Source organism: Hoplias malabaricus, chromosome 14, assembly GCF_029633855.1.
Source record: "Hoplias malabaricus isolate fHopMal1 chromosome 14, fHopMal1.hap1, whole genome shotgun sequence".
Lineage (NCBI taxonomy): Eukaryota > Metazoa > Chordata > Actinopteri > Characiformes > Erythrinidae > Hoplias > Hoplias malabaricus.
The window spans coordinates 21,709,358-21,733,276 of record NC_089813.1 but is presented as its reverse complement, the minus strand read 5'-3'; the positions used below and the strand labels follow the sequence as shown (position 1 = coordinate 21,733,276).

The following is a 23,919-nucleotide window of genomic DNA, read 5'->3' as shown; positions in this document are numbered from 1 at the left end:
TTACAGCTTCAGAATAATTGTGATGTTTAATTGACCTGTAATAGGGAGTACAGAGCCTCTGAACAGGGATTTGAACCCACAACCTCCAGGTCCTTCGAGCTGTGTGACTGCAACACTACCTGCTGTGCCACCATGCAGAAACTGTAATATGTCATTTTTGGAGAGCAGGAAAGCACTCCCCTCCCTCCCTACCGTTCTTCGTTGATTTCATTACAGTTCTCTAAAAATGAATTACGCTAGGGGAAGCCCCAGGAGCGAAAAACCCAATCTAACCTAGTGTTCTTTTAAGCTCCCACCAGTGACCATGCATTTGGAACAAAATCATGAGGGGCATAAAAAAAAAAAAAAAAAAAAAAAATAGGATAGGCGCTTGCAGACAATGTCCATTTGCAGACTTATTGTCCATTTTATCGGCTCCATTGACCTTAGAGGACCATTTTTTATTTCTATAATTACAGACTGTAGTCCACCTGATTATCTGCATAATTTCTTATTCCCTTTTCATCCTGTTATTCTGTTTGATGCAATCAGCTCTAACACACACTATACATCAAGTCCGTGTCACTGCAGCGCTGAAAATGGTCCACCACCCAAGTCATACCTGTTTTGTGGAGGTGCTGTGAAGGTCCTGAACATTGTAAAACAGGATGAAACGGGAATAAGGAATGTTTGCTGAGAAACAAGCGGACTACAGTCTGTAATTGTAAAACTACAAAGTGGCCTTGTATGGTCAGTGGAACTAATATAGTTGGAGTGTAGATACAAAGTATCAGTGATAATTCAGTGATCGTATGGCTGTCACGATTAACACAGGCAAATACTACGACAACTATACGGAAAATCCTAGGACCTCTACTCATGTCGTAAACACTACTGAACACACAAAGGGTGTTATGGGTTGCACAAACGGCAGCGAGACAGGCTCAAAGTACTTTTTGAGTTAAAGCAGTTTATAGTTAGGACTCTAACTCCAGTGTTAAGAGGACTACATGGCAGTAATGTTTATATTGCCCGTTAGCGTTTTATACGGTTAGCGGCTATCACGCTGTTGTTGCTTTGTCATTAAGGGTTTGAAAAGGAATGGAGAAGTACTCGGCTTTATTTGAGGAACAAACTGATGCTACGAAACAACAGGAGAGACACTATTACCTTCTGTCTGAACTACAAACACTGGTGAAAGACTTACCCAGGTAAAGACATAGATATATCACTAGCTGCATTAGCCATAGACACGCGCTGTATTGGCTGCTACAAATTTACTGCGCTTTACTATTGAATGGATTTCAAATGACACCGCACTTTTTCTTAAAGGTATTTCTTAGTAGGATACCTAATGTGCTGTATTGGATGCAGCCTCATCTGGGCTTAATTAATAAGTTTAATATTCTGTTTATAATATGCAGTGTCACGAGATTAAGAATCAAACTTAATTGTAGTGTCAGAATTAACCAGACACCGCACGTAGGGATGTGCACGTTAAAAACACAAACCTGTTTACAGAACAGTATTTTATTTTAATGCAATGCCTAAAAACTTATGAGATTTTAATTTCCTAGGACCTTTATTTACTTGGGGAAAAGCACAAAGATAATATTGCCAATGTTTTGATGCCTGAAACAAAGATGGGATTGCCAAAATTAGAATGAGATATATAGAATATTCAGTTATCCCATTTGGAAACATTACATAAGCAGGTAAATATATAATGTTTTAAAGCATCATCCACCAACGACACAGTCTTCTGCTAAACATCTTGTCAAAACTGTTAAAAAAAAAATTCACAATGCAAAATTTCAAAGAATTGTACCATACTATTTTGAAATGTTTCAGGTACAAACAGGGCTTGGCAATTAATCAAAAAGTAATCGAAATCGACTTTCAGAACTTCTAAACAACATAAGCTTGTCTATATCGGTTATATCAACTATTTTTGTTCTTTTGTGTTCCCACTTTGTGATCATGTACTTTACCTTTAAAACCATGCTACCAAACTTTAGTCATTTGATTCTGCTCCTATGTGCCACATGGAAACCTTAAACTGTGAGGCGGCTACCTAAACTTAAACTGTGAGGACGATCAAGTGACTTGAGCAGCTCATACCAAAGAAAAGCACAGCGTTTGTGGTTTGGATGTGCTGTGTTTTGAGTATAACTAAGATGAAACAGAAGAAAAATATGTCAAAGGTAAATATTGAGGAAAAAACAGTTTCAGTGACCAAAGCACTGTCACAAACCAAATATATGAAGGTCAAATATACAAAAATAAAATAATGGTTCATTAATCATAATCGGTAAAATGTACAATTAATCGTGATATTGATTTGTGCTCAAATCACCCTCCACTAAAAACAGTCCATGTACGTATTGGCTGGAAATTATTATGCATGGTGTTTGATCATTTTAGATGTCATGAAAATGGCTAAGAATTAGAGTCATCATTCACATTTGACCATGTTGCTCGCATGCTGAAGTCAGCTCTGGCTCATTCTCATTTAAAGGAACAGGTGCTCAACCTGGTCATTCTTAAATGGGCTGTGTAGATAGGCTGACATGTGTTGTTTTGCTTGATGCTTGTGATGTTTTGGCCAAAGCATGTCACAAAATTTTCATTAAGCTCTTGAAATAATAATAATAATAATAATTAGTTCAATTTGTAATAGTGCCTTTCACAAACCAAAGGACACTTTACAATCGTAAGTGGGGAGGGGGGAGAGAAAAAATTATATAAAGACACAGAGGAGAGAAATGTTTTGAGCAGAGATTTGAAGTGAGACAGGTTTGAACAATTACGAAGGTCCGGAGGAAGAGAGCTCCAGAGCTTGGGGGCAGCGACACTGAAAGACCTACCACCTAGAGTAGAGAGTCTAAAAGAAGGCACAGTAAGAAGTCCAGAGTTAGAAGGTCTAAGACAGCAAGAGGGACAGTATGAAGAAATAAGATCAGAGAGATATGTAGGATTCAGACTGTGTAGAGCCTTAATGATTAAAAGAAGAATTTTATATTGAATCCTAGAGTCTAAAAGAAGGCACAGTAAGAAGTCCAGGATTAGAAGATCTAAGACAGCAAGAGGGACAGTATGAAGAAATAAGATCAGAGGGATATGTAGGATTCAGACTGTGTAGAGCCTTAATGGTTAAAAGAAGAATTTTTTATTTAATCCTAGACTCTACAGGTAGCCAATGCAACTGATGAAGTACGTGAGTGATATGAGCTCTACGCTTAAGAGCCATGTAAGAACGCTGGCTGCTGAATTCTGGATATACTGGAGACAACTGATCAAATTAACTGGTAGACCATAACAAAAGTGAGTTACAATAGTCAATATGGGAGAAGATGAAGACAATTAACATTTTGCCATCACTATCTTTAAGCATAGAACATAATCGTACAATATATGGTAAAATGCAGTTTTGCTGATTAACTTAATTTGTGACTCGAAAGATAGTGTTGAGTCAAGAAGGCACCCAAGATTCTTAATTACTTGGGCTGGCTTGATAGCAACACCATCTATGTCAATAGAAAAGTTTGTTACTCGGGGAAGTGCAGATTTTGCTTACAACCCTTTCCGTAACTTTAGCTAAAAAAGGGAGATTAGGTTTAGGTCTGTAGTTGACCAGCGAAGATGGATCCAACACAGGTTTCTTCAGTATAGGAATGACTGCAGCTATTTTGAGAGGAGGAGGAACAGTACCTAAAGAAAAACAGATTTATCAGATGAGCTAAATAAGGAGAAATAACAGTTGCAGCTGACTTAAGGATAGCAGTAGGAACTGGATCTAGTTCAGATGTACAAGGTGATGCTTTAGAAATAATCTCAGAAACAGTGGAAATGTTCAATGGGGTAAAAGCAGAGAAAAAATTATCAACTTATACGACAGTGGCCTGAGCAAAGTTAGAGCTCTCAGAGGGAAATGTTCTAAATGCCTGACTTTAACTTTCATAATTCTAAGCTCTGATGTGAACCATGGAGATGTATGATTAGCAGGAACTAATCTAGTGCTAGAGTATTGAGTATAACAGAGACAGAATTATTATAGAGTATAACTAAATCTTCAGGAGTTGACAACTAAGAGTGATCAGATAATACAGATGTCTGGAGAAGACTTGAAAATTTATGAGTAGGAAAAGAATATAGACTACAACACGTAAGTCACTTCCTCACAAGATTTGAGAGGAGGAGTTACAAGACAACACTCAATGAGTTTATGGTCAGAGAAGCCAACAACAGAACCAGACCTGGAAACATCATTTAAACCACAAGTACAAAGCAGGTCAAGTGTATGACCACAAATATGAATAGAGAAGTCAACATGCTGAGTGAGACCAAAACATTCGCATACATTGCAGAGTTCAGTAGATAATACACAGCTGGAGTCAATATGAAAATTAAAGGCACCCAGGAACATGATAACATGAGACATAGATGTAACTGTAATATCAGTAACAATAATAGTGGAACAGATGAAATAACTTTCAGACTTAAGTACTTAAGTATTCAAAAGTATTAAAAACATGAAAGTCCAACTCTTTGACATTCATACCATTATGAAATATAACAGCTAGGCCACCACCTTTACCTATAAGACGTGGTTTAGATATATACGTAAAGCATGAGGGCACTATTAAATTTAAATTCAAGAAGTCCCCAGCTTGTTGACATGCTTCAGTGAGAAGCAGCATGTCTAGGGATTTCTCAATAATCAAGTCATTTATAAGTGATGCCTTATTAGTAATAGAGTGAGAGTTCAGAAGGCCAATTCTGAAATGTTCCAGTAGATGAGTAAGTGCTGGATTTCTGAAGAGAACGAAGATGATCAGGGTTGATGCTATAGGTCTGTTTAGATTCCTTACTTGTTTCTGTGACCAGATTACTAGAATATGAACATCTGAAAAACAACAACATGGATGCGCTGGGACCAATTGAATATAACTGGGTCGACTCGCACAGCCAAGATAGCGACACGGAACAAATGTCACAGAATTCAGCCAAGCATGAGTGTTAGAGCTTTATAGTTCCGTTGCAGAAAACGCGATCATTGTGGAAAAAATAAAGGCATGCAGTCCAAAAAACAGAAATCCAAAAGTGACCAGACAAATGAAAATCCAGGCACGACATGACAACATTAAATATTCAGTGAGAACAGTATCACTAACACCAATAAAGCACGTTAGTCATCCCAGAAGCCAACCCATCAATTTGTGCAATGGAAAGAGAAACTGCCCAATACACAAATTCAAGACAACAACTTGGCGAGAGGTAAGAAACTCACTCACCACGGCTAAAGTCAAGGGCATGCAGGTAGAAGGAGAGGGCTCGCACATGGCTAGCAGATATTGAACTTTGCCAGGCATACAGCCAGATGAGATAAATCCAGTATGATCCCAGAGTGCACTGTAAATCCGGATGGTTCGGGATAGTCAAGAAAATTTTGCAGTATTACTATTTGCAAGAGGAAAAATGCTAAAAAGTAGAGAAGCCGGAGCAAAGCGGCAGCCAAACGAACACAGCGTGCTTGCCAATCGGAAGTGATGAATGCAGTCTGGTTGGTGCTTACAAGAAAACTAACAAAAACGCTTATGTCACAGATATTTCATTGAAGCCAGAGCCTAGATTATGAAGCACAGGCACACAGATGTCTGTTGCATGAAGCAAAAAAATAGGACTGCTTACCATTTTTTTAAAGGAACAGTAGGTAAGATTTAAAATCACCTAAATTTAAATAACTATAAATAAATTTGATCACTGAGATTACTTGCATTAAATTAGAAATATGAATATTAATTTGCTCAAAATGAGGCAGTTCTCTTGAATGATTAATACAATTTCTGTAATTAGGTATTTAAAAGTTAAATTAACACAATGATAATATCAGGCTAGCTAGTAGAATTAGTAGGTGCAAACACCATTTCCAGAAAAGTTAGGATGCTGTGCAAAATCTAAATAGAAAATAGAATGCAATAATATGCCAATCATGTAAAGCCTGTTATTAACTGAAAATAATAAGATTTTTTCAAATGATGAAACGTGAAAGAGAAATATGTGCGTATATAAAACCATTACAAAAAAGTTAGGATGGGGCACCAAATGAGTGATAAAGTTTTGTAATGCTACCAAAAAAAGGGGGGCAGGAGGTAATAGGTCATTGACATTAAAAAGAGCATCTTAGAGAGGCTGCATCTACAGTGCATTTACAGTACATATTATTAAAAGTTTTAGAGAATCTTTTGAAATTTCCCAGCTTTAAACCCTACAATGATGAATTTTGGTTTTTATTTACATTTTGCACATCATCCCAATTTTTTGGAAAAGGGATTTGTAGAATAGGCTGAGACCAAAGGAATATCTAGTGGTTGTTTTAAGCATTTAAGTAATGCATCCTAGGAATTATTGTAATAGAACTTTGATGAATTGAAACATGAAAAACTTATCAAATCCATTTAACTCAAATATGTACGATGGAATTTTAGGGCCATGGCGTTGGAAAACAAAAAAACAGAGATTCTGAGATTAAAGTCAGAATTCTGAGAATGTTCTTGAAATAATTCTGAGAAAAAATCTTGGAATAATTCTGAGAATATTCTCGGAATAATTTGCAGCGTATAATGGAGCAGACACACTGTAACTGTGGAATGCAGTGTGTTGCTTAAGTCATACTATGGTATAGATTTCAGGAATAAACACTCAGTTCTCTTCAACATCAGGACCACAGTGTGATTAGTATTTAAATCCTGAATCGGTGCATGAACCCATGGCATGTAGTTACACATGATACAATCATAATTTCACGTGAAAATGATAGATCCAGAGCGAGTGGAACTCAGGCGTGCCCACGAGGCTCCATTGCATTACAGCTCGGACTCGTACAGTAAACGAAATCCTTATGCATCGCCATCAGGGGCTGCACTAACGGGGTTGTCATGTCTTGTGGATGCGTTTAATAAATAATTCTGTTCTTTTCACTGACTGCTTCTTTCACAACTCACTCATGGCGCACAGACTGAGTCTGTCAGTCTACATATTATGGAAAATAATAACCCAAAGAGTGTTTCTCTAAATATTCTGATTATATTCTCAAAATTATACAGACCTTTTTTTTCTCAGAATTACTCCGAGATTTTCTTCTCAGAATTATTTTGAGAATATTCTCTGAGTTATTCCAAGATTTTTTTCTCAGAATTATTCTGAGAATATTCTCACAATCTTGTTTTTGTTTTTTTGCTTTTTCTACGCTGTGGCCCTAAAACTCCTTCGTAAACGTGGGACGAATAACATATTAAACAGTATTTTTATATTAATATGTAAGTGCATATTGCAGGATAATTTTTTTCTTTTACAGCCCTGGTGTTGAAATTAAATTTTAAAGCCTCTGCTCTTTCTGTGTTTACAGTTCATTTCAGCAGCGCTTGTCATACACTACACTGAGTGATCTGGCCCAGGCTCTTATCGATGGGACAGTGTATGAAATTGTTCAGGGTCTGCTTGACATCCAGCACCTAACAGAGAAAAACCTATACAACCAAAGGCAGAAGTTACACAGTGAGCACAGGAGTGAGTTTGTTTTTTATTAAAATTATGCAGATTTTTATAACAGAGCTTCATCTGACTAATACAGTCTCTCTGCAAATATTAAGTACTCAAACAGGACTTGCTGCGGAAGCACAAACAGGCTCTGCAGAATTGCAAATCTCACAATTTGGCAGTACTGAAAACAAACCAAAGAACAGAAACTGAAGTAAGTTAAAGGATTCCTTTAAATATCTGTCATACTGAAAATTTCTTATTTTGTATTATAAAAAGATTTGTTTTTTCTTCTCTCAAATTGTTAAAAAGGAAACAGACCTTGTTGTATGGATTATCATATGTCAAAAATCAAATTTAAATTTATTTTCAATGTACACTATATATCCAGTTCACATGGAACTGGTGGCACTGAGCATGCCTTAACAGTGCTAGTGGGGCTAGGTACAGCCTTAGTCACCCAGGAGGCCAATTTGGATTTTCGGTTGTTGATAGTTAAGGATAAGGTAGGACTGTAAATTTGGCTTGCAGGGGGTGGGTCTGGGATGTGTCCTTCCGGAGGTGTTTTTAATGCACAATTATCAGCCAAATTAGCAGCCTTTATGTTGTTTCTCTACAGAACTGCTCATTAGAATATGGATAAAAACACTCTGCATTCCTATAGTAAAAGAGGAGCATGAACATAAGGTGTCATAGTACAATGCTGACACCTGTTTTACTGAAAATGATTTCTCAGTTTTAGACAAAAATAGAGTAATTTCCTTACATCAGGACATAAGGTGATTGATAATTTTCTTATGATTAGCTTGACACATTGTGGGCAATAAAAATGTCAATGTGGTCTGGAAGTTAAGTTGCATCTACATATTTTGTGATTTGTATCTCAAAATGAGTGTGGTATTTCAAAATTATGTGTATTGTGTGACAAATTTCTGTTAGGACATGGCAAAATGAGCTTGTTTATTTATGTGCATTTGAGAGCCACAAGCAGGGGGCACTGTGGGAGCTCACTGGTGATATCACCTGATAGTACTGGAAGCTGCAGTTTCAGGACCACTGTAATGAGGACCACATTTATATGACCCTATACAGGTGCATCTCAATAAATTAGAATATCATCAAAATTTATTTATTTCAGTAATTCAATTCAAAGTAACACTCATATAGATTTATTACAAACAGAGTGATCTGTTTCAGGCGTTTATGTCTTTTAATGTTGATTTACTAGCATAGACCACGCCCAGAGAAGCGTCGGAGAGGGGGGCGAACTCAGAAGGTTTGGGCTGGAGTTCGAGGTGGCTCGGAGGCATGTGCGTAAAAGACGTGCCCCCCCCCATAGGGCTTAAAGTGGTCAGGATGAAAAAGGGGGAGATGGGGTGGTGGTGGGTGCGATGTTGTTCGACACGGGGATGGAGTGAGAGTGAAGGGGTATAAACAGAGCTGTGGAGAGGTAATTGGGACGTGGTCTAGCTCCCAAAACTATGTCACGTGGTGACTTCACTTTACTAGCATAGACAACGCCCAGAGAAGCGTCGGAGAAGGTGCGAACTCAGAAGGTTTGGGTTGGAGTTCGAGGTGGCTCGGAGGCGTGTGTGTAAAAGCTGTGCCCCCAAAATTAGACGGTTGCCAATCGTTCATGGGCCACGAGCAGATCATGGGCGTGGGTACAGATTAGGGCTACAACTAATGATTATTTTGATAATTGATTAATCTGTCGATTATTATTATTATTTATTTTTTTTGATTAATCGATTATTAATGGAATTATAAAATGGAAGACAAGCCAAATTTGGTTTCCTGTCTGTTACTAGCATGTTCAGGATACCATCTGTGAGAACAGCTGCTTGCTGTGGTGTGCAGATTTTCTTCAAAACATAGTCAAAACATGCTTTGCTGTTTTTATCTGAGGTGAGAGAGAAAGTGTATATATGAACATACATCTTTTTTAAGTTAATAACTACTGATCTAAGATGCAGACAACAATGCAGGAAAATTGAAATTACATAAATGGATATTTGGTGATGCTGCCATGTACTGAGAATAAAAGGGAAATTCATCTAACACATATGATCAGATATTGTTAAGATATTTAAGATTTTAGAGAACTAATGTTGTAATTGTATAAGGAACACACAACCTGCCATTATTAAAAATTAGCGTTTACATGAAGAATTAACCCAACCGTTACATTAATTTTATATTTATCAATATTTAACAGTGTATGTAATGTAAATATACACTTGGCTGTGATACTCAAACACTAACACGCAATGCCAGTCAGAAAAGACCTTGAAAAAGGCTTTAAATATATTACTTAAAAATATGTTTGGATTTTTTTTTTAACTCGGAATGTAACTGCCGCCACATTTAAGGTGGAACGGAAAACTCGCTAAATACAAGAGTGATATAAATTTACTAAAAAAGAGACATCTTGTTTAACTACTCTAGCAGGCTCTAGTAACATTGAGTGAGAGAAAAACTAACATCATCCTCTGCTGTCACCCCCTCCACCATTTTTCAAACCCTTCTTCCAGAGTTCGTCATGTGTAGCAACTGTAGCTATGTGTATAATAACTTAGACCCAACTAATATATTATTAAATTAGTTGCAAACTATTTTAACACTCGATTTTAATCGATTTAATCGATTAGTTGTTGCAGCCCTAGTACGGATGTATCTGTGGTAGGCTTGTGAGGACCAGCGGCCGAAGACTTGGACGGTGTGGTCGGGAATTCCTTGGTGGGAGGCTGAGGAAGCCGCACCGATCCTGAAGGAGTGAGCAGAGAAGTAAGCGGGATTGAAACCACTGAGAAAAAGGATGCGACGGAGATGGAGGTGGAACCAATGGCGAGTGGCGGCGGATCCAAGTTTGGTTGTGAAAAGCGGTTCTGAAGGTGGCGAAGGAGTGGTTTGAAAGGACTGAGTAGGGAAGACTGAACAGATATGAACAGACAAGGAGGATAAGGTACTCTTTTGGTGAACGTTTTACGCTCCGAAATGCACAATGTAAAACTCCTGCTCCTCTATTGATCCATCGTCACCTTGGTATATTGCGACGACCTAAATATTGCCATCGGGGTCTTGGTCGGACTTATAACTACTATTAGCACCCCAATAATATTCCCTCGCTGTGGTCATCATGTTGCCGTAAATCTTCACATCTCTACACGCTCCGAGCACTGATTATAATCTTAAATGTGCTCTGTTTAATGTTTGTTCCTTAAATAATAAAGCAACGTTTGTCGCAGATATTATCCAGGAACATGACATTGACCTGCTCTGTCTCACGGAAACTTGGCAGCGGCCCAATGAGCATTTTGCGCTCAATCAGACTCTGCCTCCACATTATCAATACGTTGATAAACCTCGTTTAACTGGACGAGGTGGAGGACTTGCAGTGGTGTACAGCCCTGGCCTCAAAGTTAAAGCAGTTTTAATCCCAAATATGACATCGTATGAGTGTTTGACACTGTTGGTCTCTGCTGTTAAACCTGCAGAATTGGTTCTGCTTATCTATCGTCCCCCAAAAACCTCATCTCTTTTTTTATGGCAGAGTTTTCTGAGCTCATCTCCACACTTATTCCTGTTTATTCTGATTTGTTGCTGCTTGGTGACTTTAATATTCATATTAATTCTGGTAACTGTTTGTTTGCTAAAGAATTTCTTAATGTTTTACAGGGCTTTGATATTTCTCAGCACATTGATTTTCCTACACATAACAAGGGCCACAACTTGGACATTGTTTGCTCTATGGGTAAAACCCCTTTTAATGTGAGAGGCATTGATCTGTGTGTATCTGACCATAAAGCTGTGTTCTTTGACTTTCCACTATCATGTCAACAGCGAGAGTCAATCACGCCAGTTTACATTCCGGAGCGTTAAAAATATCAGTCCTCCTGCTGTTATGGAGATGCTCAGTCAGAGCCCGGTACCTGATTGCTTAGATCCTGATTTGCTAGTGACCCACTATGACGAAACGTTGTCACATATTTTAAACCACCTGGCACCTCTAAGAACACGCTTGTTTACATTTTCTCAGCCTGCTCCCTGGTACACTGCTGAGCTGCGCAAGCTGAAAGCTGCTGTTCGTCAGCTTGAACGGCTTTCAAACAGAACTGGCTTGACTGTGCATGCCCTTGCTTACAGTGATCATGTCTTTTTTTATAAGAAAGAAATACAGGAAGCTAAAACACTCTATTATTCCGATGTTATTCATGGAGCCCACAGAAACCCTAGAGCTCTCTTTTCTACTCTTAATAAGCTATTGAGCCCTGTGAAAAGTTTCCCTATGGTTCCTTCAGCTGAACTCTGCTCTCGGTTCATGGACTTTTTCAATCATAAAATACTTTTATACAATTTACTCTCAGTTCCAGCCCACTGCAACCAGGTTAAACATTCCACAACTATTTTCTTAGTTCAGCAGCAGCTATTTTTCCACCTTCAATACTGTAAACCAACAGCTTGTTTCACAGATTATTAATTTCTCAAGGCCAACTTCATGTCAATTAGTTATTTTTTCTACACAGCAGGTGAAAGCCTGTTCTCCATTTATCTGTCCTCTTATCACCAAAATGATCAATGCTTCACTTAGTTCAGGAATGGTCCCAGCTTCTTTGAAACTGGCAACTATTACTCCAGTTCTCAAGAAGCCTGGCTTAGAACCTGAGGACTTAGGCCAATCTCTAATCTCCCTTTCCTTGCTAAACTGTTGGAGCGAACAGTAGCTGCTCAGTTAACAGAACATATTCAATCATGTGATCTGTTTGAGGTCTTCCAATCAGGATTTTGGAGGAATCACAGCACTGAAACTGCTCTTGTTAGGGTTGTCAATGATTTGCTGATGTCAGCTGACCAAGGACTGCTGAGTCTTCTTGTACTATTGGACCTTACTGCAGCATTTGATAGTGTGTCGTAGCCTTTTACTTACTCGGCTCAAAAACATGTTTGGCATAACTGGTACTGCATTAGCTTGGTTTCAATCGTATCTTTCTGGTAGGCAGCAGTTTGTTTCAGTGGGACGTTTTCGATCTGACACATGCTCCTTGTCACATGGTGTCCCCCAGGGCTCTGTTCTTGGGCCCCTGCTATTTATTTTGTACATCCTTCCTCTTGGTGACATCATAAGCAAAACAGTGAAACTGCAGCCCATGATGTCTAATGATGTCCAGATATACATTTGTACAAAACCTTCTCACAGCTTGCCACCTAGTGCCTTGCTGAAATGCTTAAGTGATGTGAGGGCTTGGATGATCAAGAACTTCCTGAGCTTAAATAATAAAAAATCTGAAGCCATCATAATTGCTTCTCCTGCAACAGTCAGGAGGCTTAGTGACACTACTGTTTGTATCCCTGGTTTTGTTGACTCTACCTCAACACTAGTGAGAAATCTCTGAGTAATTTTTGATTCTACATTATCATTTGAATCACATATTAACAACACATCTAGGACAGCCTTCTACCATCTTAAAAATATCTCTAGGATTTGGTCTTTTCTCTCTTTCAATGCTGCCGAGACCATAGTCCATGCATTTGTAACTTCCAGACTTGACTACTGCAATGCTCTGTTGTGTGGCCTCCCTGCTCGGGCCTTGAGCAGGTTGCAGTATGTGCAGAATTCTGTTTTGTATACAGTACAGATTGCTTGTGTTGGTGTTTAAATCCTTGCATGACCTTGCCCCTTCTTACCTAAGTAGTTTACTTCAACCATACTCTCCAGTGCGTACTCTTCGGTCCTCAAGCCTCCATTTGCTTGAGGTCCCATATTTTAAGCTAAGCACCATTGGAAATAGAGCATTTTGTGTTGCGGGTCTAAAGCTGTGGAATAGTCTTCCTGATGAACTGCGAGCTTGTTCATCTGTAGATGTTTTTAAAACCAGACTCAAAACTCATCTTTTTAAACTAGCATATTGATGATACTATGTATATGTCTCTATGGATTTTTATGTTTGTATGTGCATTTACCTTTTATTTACTTTTTTAATTTTTATTTTTTTAATTTTTATTATCTATTGTATAGTGTCCTTGGGTCTCTTGAAAGGCGCGTTCAAATAAAAATTTATTATTATTATTATAAATATACACGGGTGGTTCTGCCAAACTGGTCGGTTTTGCTGTGTTTTATCGTGAAGATCAATGTAGTGGCGTCGAAGATTTGAAGTAAGACTTGGGGTGGCGTGAAGGATTGTAGGATGAAGAAGATGGTTGATGACCGAATAGAGAAGTGTGAGCTGGCAAAAGTGATGAACGAGGTTGTGGTTTGGAAGTTAAAGCATGGAAACGGAATGTTATGAAGTTGATGGAAACATCTGAAGGTTAGCCAGTCGGTCCAGTATGTAGAGAGGGTGTTGGGTGCTACAGCCTGGAGGATGAGGTCTTGCGAGATGATTGAAAGATGGCGGAGCCAGGATGAAGTGGGAAGATGATTTCTGAAAATGGAGGCGTCTGCTTGGGATGAAGGTCCAATTGAGGTGCCAATGCTCTGAATCTCTGAAATTGAAAATGAGAGAGTGAATCAGCTATTGGATTGGAATGGCCGGGGATGTGAGTAGCCTTTAAAATGAATTGGTGCATAACTGAATGCCAAACGAGACAGCAGAGAAAGAACATGATTGGCAGTGACCTTGAATGCTCTTTGTTAATTATGTTTACGACTGATGAGAATAGTTCTGAGGGTCACTGGAATGCGAACCAGTGACCATCGTAGTAGCCGCCAAAACCTGTAGAAGGAGCGGCATCCGTAAATATGGAGGGGTCTTCGGAATTGGAAAGAGCATCGTTGTAGAAGATTGAGATGCCATTCCAGTGGAGGATGAGCCAGAGGTTCAGCTCGGATTTACAAGCAGGGTCTAGGTTAACGACCTGGAGCAGAGAGGAGACAGAAGAGGCGAGATTAAGGAGGTGTGAATCAAAAGCATGACCTTGGGGTATAATTTGCATGGTGAAGTTGAGGTGACCCAACAGAGAGAGGAGCTGATGCTTATTGCAACTAGCTTGGGTAAGAAAGTCAGCGAAGAACTGGATGATGCAGTTTTTTTTTTCCTGTGGAAGGGATGCTTGGAATAGGACAGAGTCCAGGACGATGCCAAGGAACTCGAGTGAAGTAGTGGGACCGAGGGTTTTCTCTGCTGAGAGGGGAACACCTAGGCGGCGGAAGGCAGAGTCGAGTTGGGTAATGCAGTGCGCTGGCGGGGAGGGGATATCGAGCAACAGGAAGTCGTCGAGGAGGTGGATGACGTAGGGCAGGTGATAGACGTTCAGCAATATCCAAGATAGGGCAAAGGAGTCAAAAATCTTGGGGCTGCTCTTACAACCGAAGGTCAGTCAGACTGCAAAGAAATAGGAGCCTCGCCAGTGCACGCCGAAAAGGTGCCAGAAATCGGGATGAAGTGGGAGGATTTTAAAGGTGGAGACGATGTCCGCCTTGGGAAACCAGGTGCCGTGTCCTATGATCTTTATGAGTGCAATAGCGTTCTTGATGCGAGTATAGGAGAGGGAAAAGTTCGTGCTGGGGATGAGACTATTGATTGATGGCACGGAGGAGCCGTGGGAGCCGAGATGTCTGTGATGAGGCGTTTTTTTCCTAAATACTTTCGGGTGGCGATACCGATGGGGTTGATGCGGAAGGAAGAGAAGGGAGGCGTGGAGAAGGGGCCAATCATGAAACCGCCTGAGACCTCCTTGTCTAGAAGTGACAAAATGACATCAGGTTCAGCTTCAGCTGATAGCAGATTGCAAGCGGAGAAGGCGGAGTTGGGGATGACTACCAGACTGGGAGAAAAGCTGAAGAGAAGGCAATCGAGAAGGAAACAGGCGAAAGTGGAGTCGGGATGATGGGAGAGGCAGGTGGCGAATTCCGGCACGTTGATGGGAGTGGAAAGGAACTGAAGCAGTCAGCTGCATGCTGAATCTAGGTGGTCTAAAGGGACGGCTGGGTTAGGCATGAGCCTGGCCACAGTATGTGCAGGAATCTGCATGAGGGTGCGAAACATCCACCTGAGTTAAAGTTGTTGCAAATCACCTGGCCATTGAGGTAGGACAGGCATCATCCGCGACTATCGCGAGAGCTGGAAGTTGTAACGCGTGGTGTGATGGTGGCTGTGGGGGCGATGGCAGTAGCAGCAATGGGAGTTTGTGAGAGAAGTGAACATGATGCGGCGGGATGGAATGGGTTGCCGCACACATCGCACGAAAGGGCGATGCGACCTGCAAAGATGCGGCAGTACAGTTCTAGATTCAGAGTGCCCCAGTAGCAAGCGATGTTCCATTGCTGCAGGCGGGCAGCAGCCCGGACAGAGAATTGCCGTTGGTAATCATAAAAGGCGGAACCCCCGAAGCGAACAGCGAGATCGAGGATGATGGATAAGTAAACGTCAAGTTCCTGCCGACGGGTTGGAAAGGCAGAGCAGAGAATGTCGTGGTAAATGGAGAAAGCCAGCGCGAATTCTGCAACCGTCAGGGTCTTTGATGGTTGCGGTTTGGCAACCTAGGAAAATCCCCTATGTTGATTGTGCGTGGGGCCACGGGCTGAAGAAGGGCGTAGTAAGGCTGAAAGGTCAATGTCTGCACCTTGCAAGATCCTTTCTCTGAGACTGGGGGGCACGAGCCATGGATTGAACAGCCGAGCGTTGGGAGGGTGTGGAGCCGAGGGAGCTGAAGCCAAGGAGAAGGACGTGTCCTGAGGCCAATGCACAGGGAGCTGGCACGGTTCAGCAGCAGCACCTGTAGGCAGAGAGAGTGAGAGAAAGTGAGGGGCCTGAGAAGGTGCAGCTGGAAATGGAAATGGTTGGGATGAAGAAATAAGGTCGGGGTGGGATGAATGGGGAGCAGGGGATGGATGGAAAGGGACGGGGTGGGATGAAGGGGGGAGGGGGTCAAAATGTCGAGAAAGCGGGAAGGGTGGAAGAGGAAGAAAAGAGACAGAGGCAGGTAGAGTAGAAGGAGGGAGAGAGAGAGAATCCGAAACAAAGGTGGCAGGGAAGGGAGGAGAAAGTCGATTAAACATGGGAACCGGGAAGGGGGCGGGGCCCGGTAGGGGAGGCGGGGCCTGGGCTGAAGCCGGGGGGGTCGGGGCAGCGGCTGCCGTGCGGCCAGAGGCGTAAGTAACAGCGGGCAGGCTTGGACCTGAGGCATGGATTGAAGGGCCCGAAGGTATGACGGCATCTGCAGGGTCCGAGGCTGGGATCGCTGGATCTGGAGGTAAAGTGGAAGCTCTGCAGCGAGGAGGTGGAAGCGGCGTGTCATGATCGAGAGTGGTGGGCTGGGCTGCAGTGGGCCTGGGGCCGGTGGAGGAAGCCTGGAGCAGCGAAAATAGTGTTTTCTTGTTTGCTGACCGGGATAACGAAATGCCGCGATCCCGTAAGGCCTTCTGGAGTCCGGTGGCAGAAAAAGCCAGATGGGTGAGAGACAAAACGCAATGTGATGTTGTTCGACGGGGATGGAGTGAGAGTGAAGGGGTATAAATAGGGCTGTGGAGAGGTAATTGGGGCATGGTCTAGCTCCCAAAACTATGTAATGTGTTGACTTACAGCCAATGAAAACACAAACGTCAGAATATCTCTCAGAAAATGTGGATATTATATTTTTTTTAAAAAATTAAAAAAATTGTTTTTCTTTTTTTTTGTCTTTAATACTGAAATATTGGCCTACTGAAAAGTATGTACAGTATATGCACTCAATACTTGGTCGGGGCTCCTTTTGCATGAATTACTGCATCAATGCAGTGTGGCATGGAGGCGATCAGCCTGTGGCACTTCTAAGGTGTTATGTAGCCCAGGTTGCTTTGATAGTGACTTCAGCTCATCTGCATTGTTGGGTCTGGTGTCTCTCATCTTCCTTTAGATCAGGCGAGTTTGCTGGCCAGTCAAGTACAGTGATACTGTGGTTATTAAACCAGATATTGGTACTTTGAACAGTGTGTAAAGTGGCAAGTCCTGCTGGAAACTGAAATCCGCATCTCCATAAAGCTTGTCAGCAGAGGGAGGCATGAAGTGCTCTAAAATTACTGGCAGACAACTTCGCTGACATTGAACTTAATATAATACAGTGCACTGAATGACATGGCTCCTCAGACCATCACTGATTATGGAAACTTACACTAGACCTCAAGCAGCTTGAATTGGGTGCCTCTACACACATTTCACTTATTTCTTTCATTCAATTTTCCATTAATAAGATTGGATACAGCACAAGGGGTTCGATGACTGCCTCTTGAACATCTGTCAAGTCAGTAGTCTAACCTATGATTGGGTAGCCTATTGAACCATTTTAAAGGCTTAAGAAACCTTTGCATGTGTTTTGTGTTTGAGTGTGATGGGGCAAGGTATCCCATTACCAGTAGGACTATGGTGTGCAACAGTCACAAATGGTAGTATGATGCAGATTTTATATACATACCTTTGAGTCCTGTTGTGTAGGTCTATACAGGATGAAAGGGAGGTAAGGGAACTGGGGCAGCTTAATCCTGTTGGATGGATCCACCTTCAGGGAGGGAGCTGGTCCTCCGTGTCCTTGGGGTAAAACCTGAAAATAAAAGAAAAGGGAATAAATGTGAGAATTCTTACCGGTAATACATAGAAAGAGGCCATGTTAATTTAATAGCACTGTGTGTGTGTTTATTTTTAAATGGGTATGTATATGTATTGGAGCGTGAATTACATCAACGTTAACCCTGTTTGGAGGTATTGGTTTAGCGATGGGGTGGAGCTTCAGTGATAAGAGCTTGTTAAGTGTGTTTGGGAGGAGACTCGTCGAATGTGTTTGGTCTCTCCTAGGACGTGACGCAGGAAGGGACGTAGCTGTTAAGACGCTTGTAGCAGCGTGCGGTGAGAGAGAGAGAGAAAATATAGCTAATTGTAGAGGAAGCAAACCTTGCGGCAAAGCCTAGCATTATCCTTTATTTTTACCTTGCGTTTTCTTTCCATTTAATTCAGTTTTTGTTTCTCTTTTGTGTGATTGCTGATAATAAATCACCTGGGCACTTGAAGCTTTGGGTCCTGTCTCCTTATAACCACATCCACACTCGTAGTGCTCGGACACGGTCGCACGTAAAACCCTGGAAACCCCATTAAGTGGGTAGCAACCCTTGCACTATTAGAGATATTAACTTATGGGCTTTCACTGGCCATAATCATAAAAATTAAAATAAATAAACACTTCAAATACTTCATTCTGTAATGCATTTATATAATGGGTTTCACTTTTGAATTGAATTACTGAAATAAATTAACATTATGGCCCCAAAATGACTTACAATTACTTATGATTGTCTAATTGCACACACTGCAATTAATGTTGTAGTAGTGTTATCAATAATTATTTAAAACTACAAATCATTGTTTTGTGAAACATATACCTCTATGCTAGTATAGATAATAAATAACCTCACACTTAGTCTTATAAATTAACTAGTCCCCAGCAATGCTGAGTATGAGTTGGGGAAGATTTAACAGAGCCCTGCAACCTGGATTTGACGTAGTGTAGCAAAATAATGGCGGAGGGGTACAGTATTCCTATAACTCATATCAAATGAAAACATTGCCATACCCATGACACTGGTGTGACATCTATTTCATGGCTTTGTAGGCAATTGAGCAGCGTGTGAAAGATGAGCAGCGAATGATGGATGAGAAGATCATAGCTGAGATGGATCAGAAAGTCTTGGACCAACAGAACACCCTTGAAAAAGCAGGAGTGCCTGGCTTTTACATTACAACCAACCCACAAGTATGTATGTTTATTAATGCACACTAAAACACTACGGTCTATTTGTTACATGTATTTGGCCTTGTATCCATGCTCACTGGCCAATTCAGCCATAAATAAAATTAGTAGGTTTACTGACAATCATTGACTACAGTTCTCTAACTGTAAAGAAAAACTGTAACTCCCAAATATATCCATCCTTTGTTATATCAATCAGTGCCACCATAGGACCACTATTATCAATTTATTATTTGACTGGTGGACAGTGTTGTTGGATTTTTAATGTGTTTGCACTGGTAAAATTATGCAGCTTTGCTAATGATTTTATGCCCTGTATATTTACTGGAATCTTCATAAGACAAACCTTTGTTGCTGAAACACGAGAGTACAACAAAAGATTATAGATCTTGTGTTAACCTTCCTTAGCCTTATATCTGTGATCAAATTGCTAGGTGAAAGGGCTAGAACAGTGCTTCAAAAACTTTTTTTAGATAAAAAGTGTTTTCAAGCCACCCTCTCTGACAGAGTGCTAGCCATGCTCAAAGAGACCTCATTAATTTGCTTTGCTGCCCCTTTGCCCCACTCTTGGGGAACCTCTGGGCAAGAAAATGACTGAAATACTTGTTACTTAATTTTACTTATTACACATAATTATTCATGTTCCACTGACTTAATTTCAGTAGGGATAGTAAAAGGTTGAATAAAAATCAACTTGATGTGATGCATATAATAAAAACATATAATTAGAAATAATGAAATATTGCTCATCCCAAAACAGAAGACCTATAATTGTCAGTTTATTAAAAAAAATGTGTATGTGCCATATAAAGCTACCTATACTACAAGAATAGGTGATAGAATGGGCATTTAAGTGACAGGCAGATGTACTTTTTGAACTGGAAGCTTGTGTACATCTTGTGAATTGCAGTGGCCAATTTTCTAAAAATTCTTTACTGTATGTGTCTTAATTTTACAGGAAGTGACAATGCAGATGAATCTGCTGGAGCTGATCTTGAAACTACAGCAGAAAGAGGCTCAGTCAGGAACGCTGCCTTGAGTAACAGGGATAGTTCAAGCCATGTTATGTAATCAGCTATTTGCTGTATTTGCAGAGAGAGATGTATGCATATGTACTGGACTGACTGGAATTACCCTTCAGTGGACCCGCTCTTTCACATCTGCATATTTTCAGATTATTAGATGCATAGAATTGCCCATGGGTACAAAGTTCCTGGTGGAGAATGCTAAGTTCTCTTCTGTGATGATAGTGCAAACTATTTTGTTACACAGTGATTGCAGAGAAAGGGGTTCATGTTAGAGAATGTTCTGAGACAATTCCTGGAAACTGATAACCACAGACAGTACCTCTAAGACTTGTATGAAACATATATCTGAGCACACTGTTCATTAATTCATCATGTTTTCTTATGAATCATATTTGTGTTTTTGAGGTTTTCATTTCTTTCAGTCAGAAAGAGAATTTAATTTTAGCATGCCAGTTGAGAAAGTTAGGCAGTCTGTAAACATTTTGTTTACTTGCTCCAAATGTAGAAATATTTTCTGACTGTCAATAAATGGCATGCAAAACAACAACTCAAAAATTACAGAAAGGTGTATTTCAGTGCCAAATTATTGGACCGGGACCTTGAACTGGCTAAGCAGTTACAGATAATGAATGAATGAATGAATGTATTTCAGTGTTTGTTTGCTTGTGGTTTGGTTTGAGGACCACTTGTAAGGAAATGCGCTTATTTGTGGTGATTAGTTCTGGACCACAAACACTACTCTAGACCGAGTACGTGCTTGGCTGGCCTGCCTGAGGTCTAAGTCCTGTATACATAATAAAGAGGACTCGAAAGGCACTGTTCAGCTGTTCACTGTTCACAATGCACTGTCCAGCTGAGGTCAAGAAAGAATGGCAAGAATTAAACTTACAAAATTGCAATTATTTTAAAAATGTTTATAATAGGGATGCATGGATCTGATTTTAAGTTCAAAATTATTCAAAAATATTAATTAAACAAAAATATGACAAATTAACACATATTATTGTACTAAAATGCTAATAATTTGTCACCTAAATGAACACTTGTGCAGGACCTTGGCACAGCATTCACATTAAAGTACTTCACTTTGTCAAGCTCACAAACGTTAATTAATCATATTTTTAAATATTTAGTGTAACCAGAAATTCAAAATAAAATCTAGCAGCTGAACCTGTGAATAAACAAATAACTTGGTCAAATACAATCAGTAATCAAACATTGTAAACATGGAAACCTTTAGTGCAGTCTCATGCCATGGCCTTTGGTTGCCCTGAATGTTCACTTAATGACTTGTAGCAATGACTTGTTCTTTCTCAGAAAACAAGCATTTCTGTTCTGTCTGTTGTATGTTTTATTCTCATCCACATTACAAAATACCTCTGTGCCCCCTGCACTAGCATAGAAAGTGAAAGAATATTTGGCAGTTTCCATTGACTTTCCAAAAAAAAGACATTCCCTTGATGGCAGCATGTGCTTTCCAAAACCCAATATACAGTTACCCGTTAATGGTTCCTTCATACATAAGCAAGTCACCCATGATATGGACACTAATTCACTCTCCATTCCATGAAATGTAGCTTCTACATGGCCCATTTTGTATTCTGGTTATATAAAACTTCGGTTTTCTCAACTGCCAAATATTCTTTCACTTTCTATGCTAGTGCAGGGGCACAGAGGTATTTTGTGGCAGCAAGACAGGTTAATAGATGGTTGTTGACTCTCTAGGATTGTATAAAAAAATCGATGCAGATTGAAAGCAGGCTGGCATGACGCTGATATAGAATAGCACGTGTCACAAACAAATGAAGGTAAATGGATCTGTCCCATAGACCAGCCTATTTATCCGATACCTGATCCAGCTAATTTTGTTAATATGACAGATATCCGAAACATTAATATCGGATTGGTGCAACCCTAGTTTACACAGTGGTAAATATTCTTCTTTTCAGGAGAGTTTAAATACTGACAAAACAACTGCAACTTTACACTGAGGAATCACTGGATTAGTTATCGTTACACTTATATAGCGCCTTTCTAGATACCCAAGGACGCTTTACAATCTACACTGCTCAGAACGCTCAATTCACACACACACTGGCGAGAATTGGCAGCAAAATGCGCACAGCGTACTCTCAACCAGAAACTATATATAATTAGGCCTATACTGAATGTTTTAAACAAAATTATACATTTATGAGAACATATAAAATGTAGATTAGATTAGATAGAAATGTATTAATCCCTTGGGAAGTCTTCTTCAGGGCAATTCAGTTTCGAAAAACTCTCTCATAAAGAAAATAAATAAATAACATTCAAGAAAAATAGAAAAACAGCTCTCAGGATAAGCTAAAGATAAAGACCATATAACAATTACTAAACAAAGATAAAACTGCTCTCTTTATTCATTCATTATCTGTAACCGCTTATCCAGGTCAGGGTCGCGGTGGATCCAGAGCCTACCTGGAATCATTGGGCGCAAGGCGGGATTACACCCTGGAGGGGGCGCCAGTCCTTCACAGGGCAACACAGACACACACACATTCACTCACGGACACTTTTTTGGACTGTGGGAGGAAACCGGAGCACCCGGAGGAAACCCATGCAGACACGGGGAGAACACACCAACTCCTCACAGACAGTCACCAGGAGCGGGAATCGAACCCACAACCTCCAGGTTCCTGGAGCTGTGTGACTGCGACACTACCTGCTGCGCCACCGTGCCGACCTACTCTCTTTATGATAAGATAAAATTAAAAATATGTAATAAAATTATTGCACATTGTGCATGGCTGGTGGGTAGTAGCTACTGGTACCACTCTTCCCATCCATCCTCCTTCCTGTTTCCGTCCTGTTTCTCCTCACCCTACAGCATGGAGTTACAGTGGTGTGAAAAAGTGTTTGCCCCCTTCATGATTTCTTATTTTTTTTGCAAGTTTGTCACTCTTAAATGTTTCAGATCATCAAACAAATGTAAATATTAGTCAAAGACAACACAAGTAAACACAAAATGCAGTTTTTAAATGAACGTTTTTATTATTAAGGGAGGAGAAAAAATCCAAACCTACATGGTGCTACATGCCCATTACTCCAGCGTACCACATTGAGAGCCATTATCTACACATGGCGAAGATGTGGAACAGTGGTGAACCTTCCCAGGAGTGGCCGGCCAACCAAAATTACTCCAAGAGCGGAGCGATGACTCACCCAAGAGGTAAAATAAAAAACCCTACAACAACATCCAAAGAACTACAGGCCTTACTTGCCTCAGTTAAGGTCAGCATTCATGACCATAAGAAAAAGAGTGGGCAAGAATGGCCTGCATGACTGAGTGCCAAGGCGAAAACCACTGCTGAGCAAAAAGAACATTAAAGCTCATCTGAATTTTGCCAGAAAACATCTTGATGATCTCTTTCCCAAGACTTTTGGGAAAATACTCTGTGGAATGGCGAGACAAAAGCTGAACTTTTTGGAAGGTGTGTGGGTAACACTTTATAATACAGCCCGTGTCTTAATGTGTACTTACCCAGAACTTACAATTTACCTTCACGCGTTTTATGGTGTATTTTCCCACAAGTTAAAGTGTATGTACCCGGTACTTACAGTGTATCTTCCCATAACTTAATTTAATGCGCCAATACATTTCTGGTACTTAAAT

The 23,919-nt window shown here is 40.4% G+C and overlaps 1 protein-coding gene across 2 annotated transcripts; it reads left to right on the top strand.

Moving 5' to 3' along the window:
- The first annotated feature begins 840 nt into the window (after positions 1 to 840).
- dgcr6 (DiGeorge syndrome critical region gene 6) lies at positions 841 to 23,148 on the top strand. 2 transcript variants are annotated; one of them, XM_066644186.1, is made up of 5 exons: positions 841 to 1,190; positions 7,388 to 7,548; positions 7,632 to 7,732; positions 19,099 to 19,239; positions 20,195 to 21,200. In XM_066644186.1, the coding sequence occupies exons 1-5, from the start codon at positions 1,081 to 1,083 to the stop codon at positions 20,273 to 20,275; spliced, it is 594 nt and encodes a 197-aa protein (XP_066500283.1). In that variant the 5' UTR covers positions 841 to 1,080; the 3' UTR covers positions 20,276 to 21,200. The 2 variants fall into 2 exon arrangements, with proteins under 2 accessions (XP_066500283.1, XP_066500284.1); XM_066644187.1 differs by lacking the exon at positions 841 to 1,190 and adding an exon at positions 4,983 to 5,256 and having other exon boundaries at positions 20,195 to 23,148.
- The last annotated feature ends 771 nt before the right edge of the window (positions 23,149 to 23,919 follow it).

What these genes read in the sequence shown, in the direction of transcription:
- dgcr6 (XM_066644186.1), top strand. Translation starts at nt 1,081, where the DNA reads ATGGAGAAGTACTCGGCTTTATTTGAGGAACAAACTGATGCTACGAAA. An exon ending in GTTACACAGTGAGCACAGGA is followed by an intron (nt 7,549 to 7,631) that starts GTGAGTTTGTTT and finishes GCAAATATTAAG; the next exon opens with TACTCAAACAGGACTTGCTG. An exon ending in ACCAAAGAACAGAAACTGAA is followed by an intron (nt 7,733 to 19,098) that starts GTAAGTTAAAGG and finishes ATGGCTTTGTAG; the next exon opens with GCAATTGAGCAGCGTGTGAA.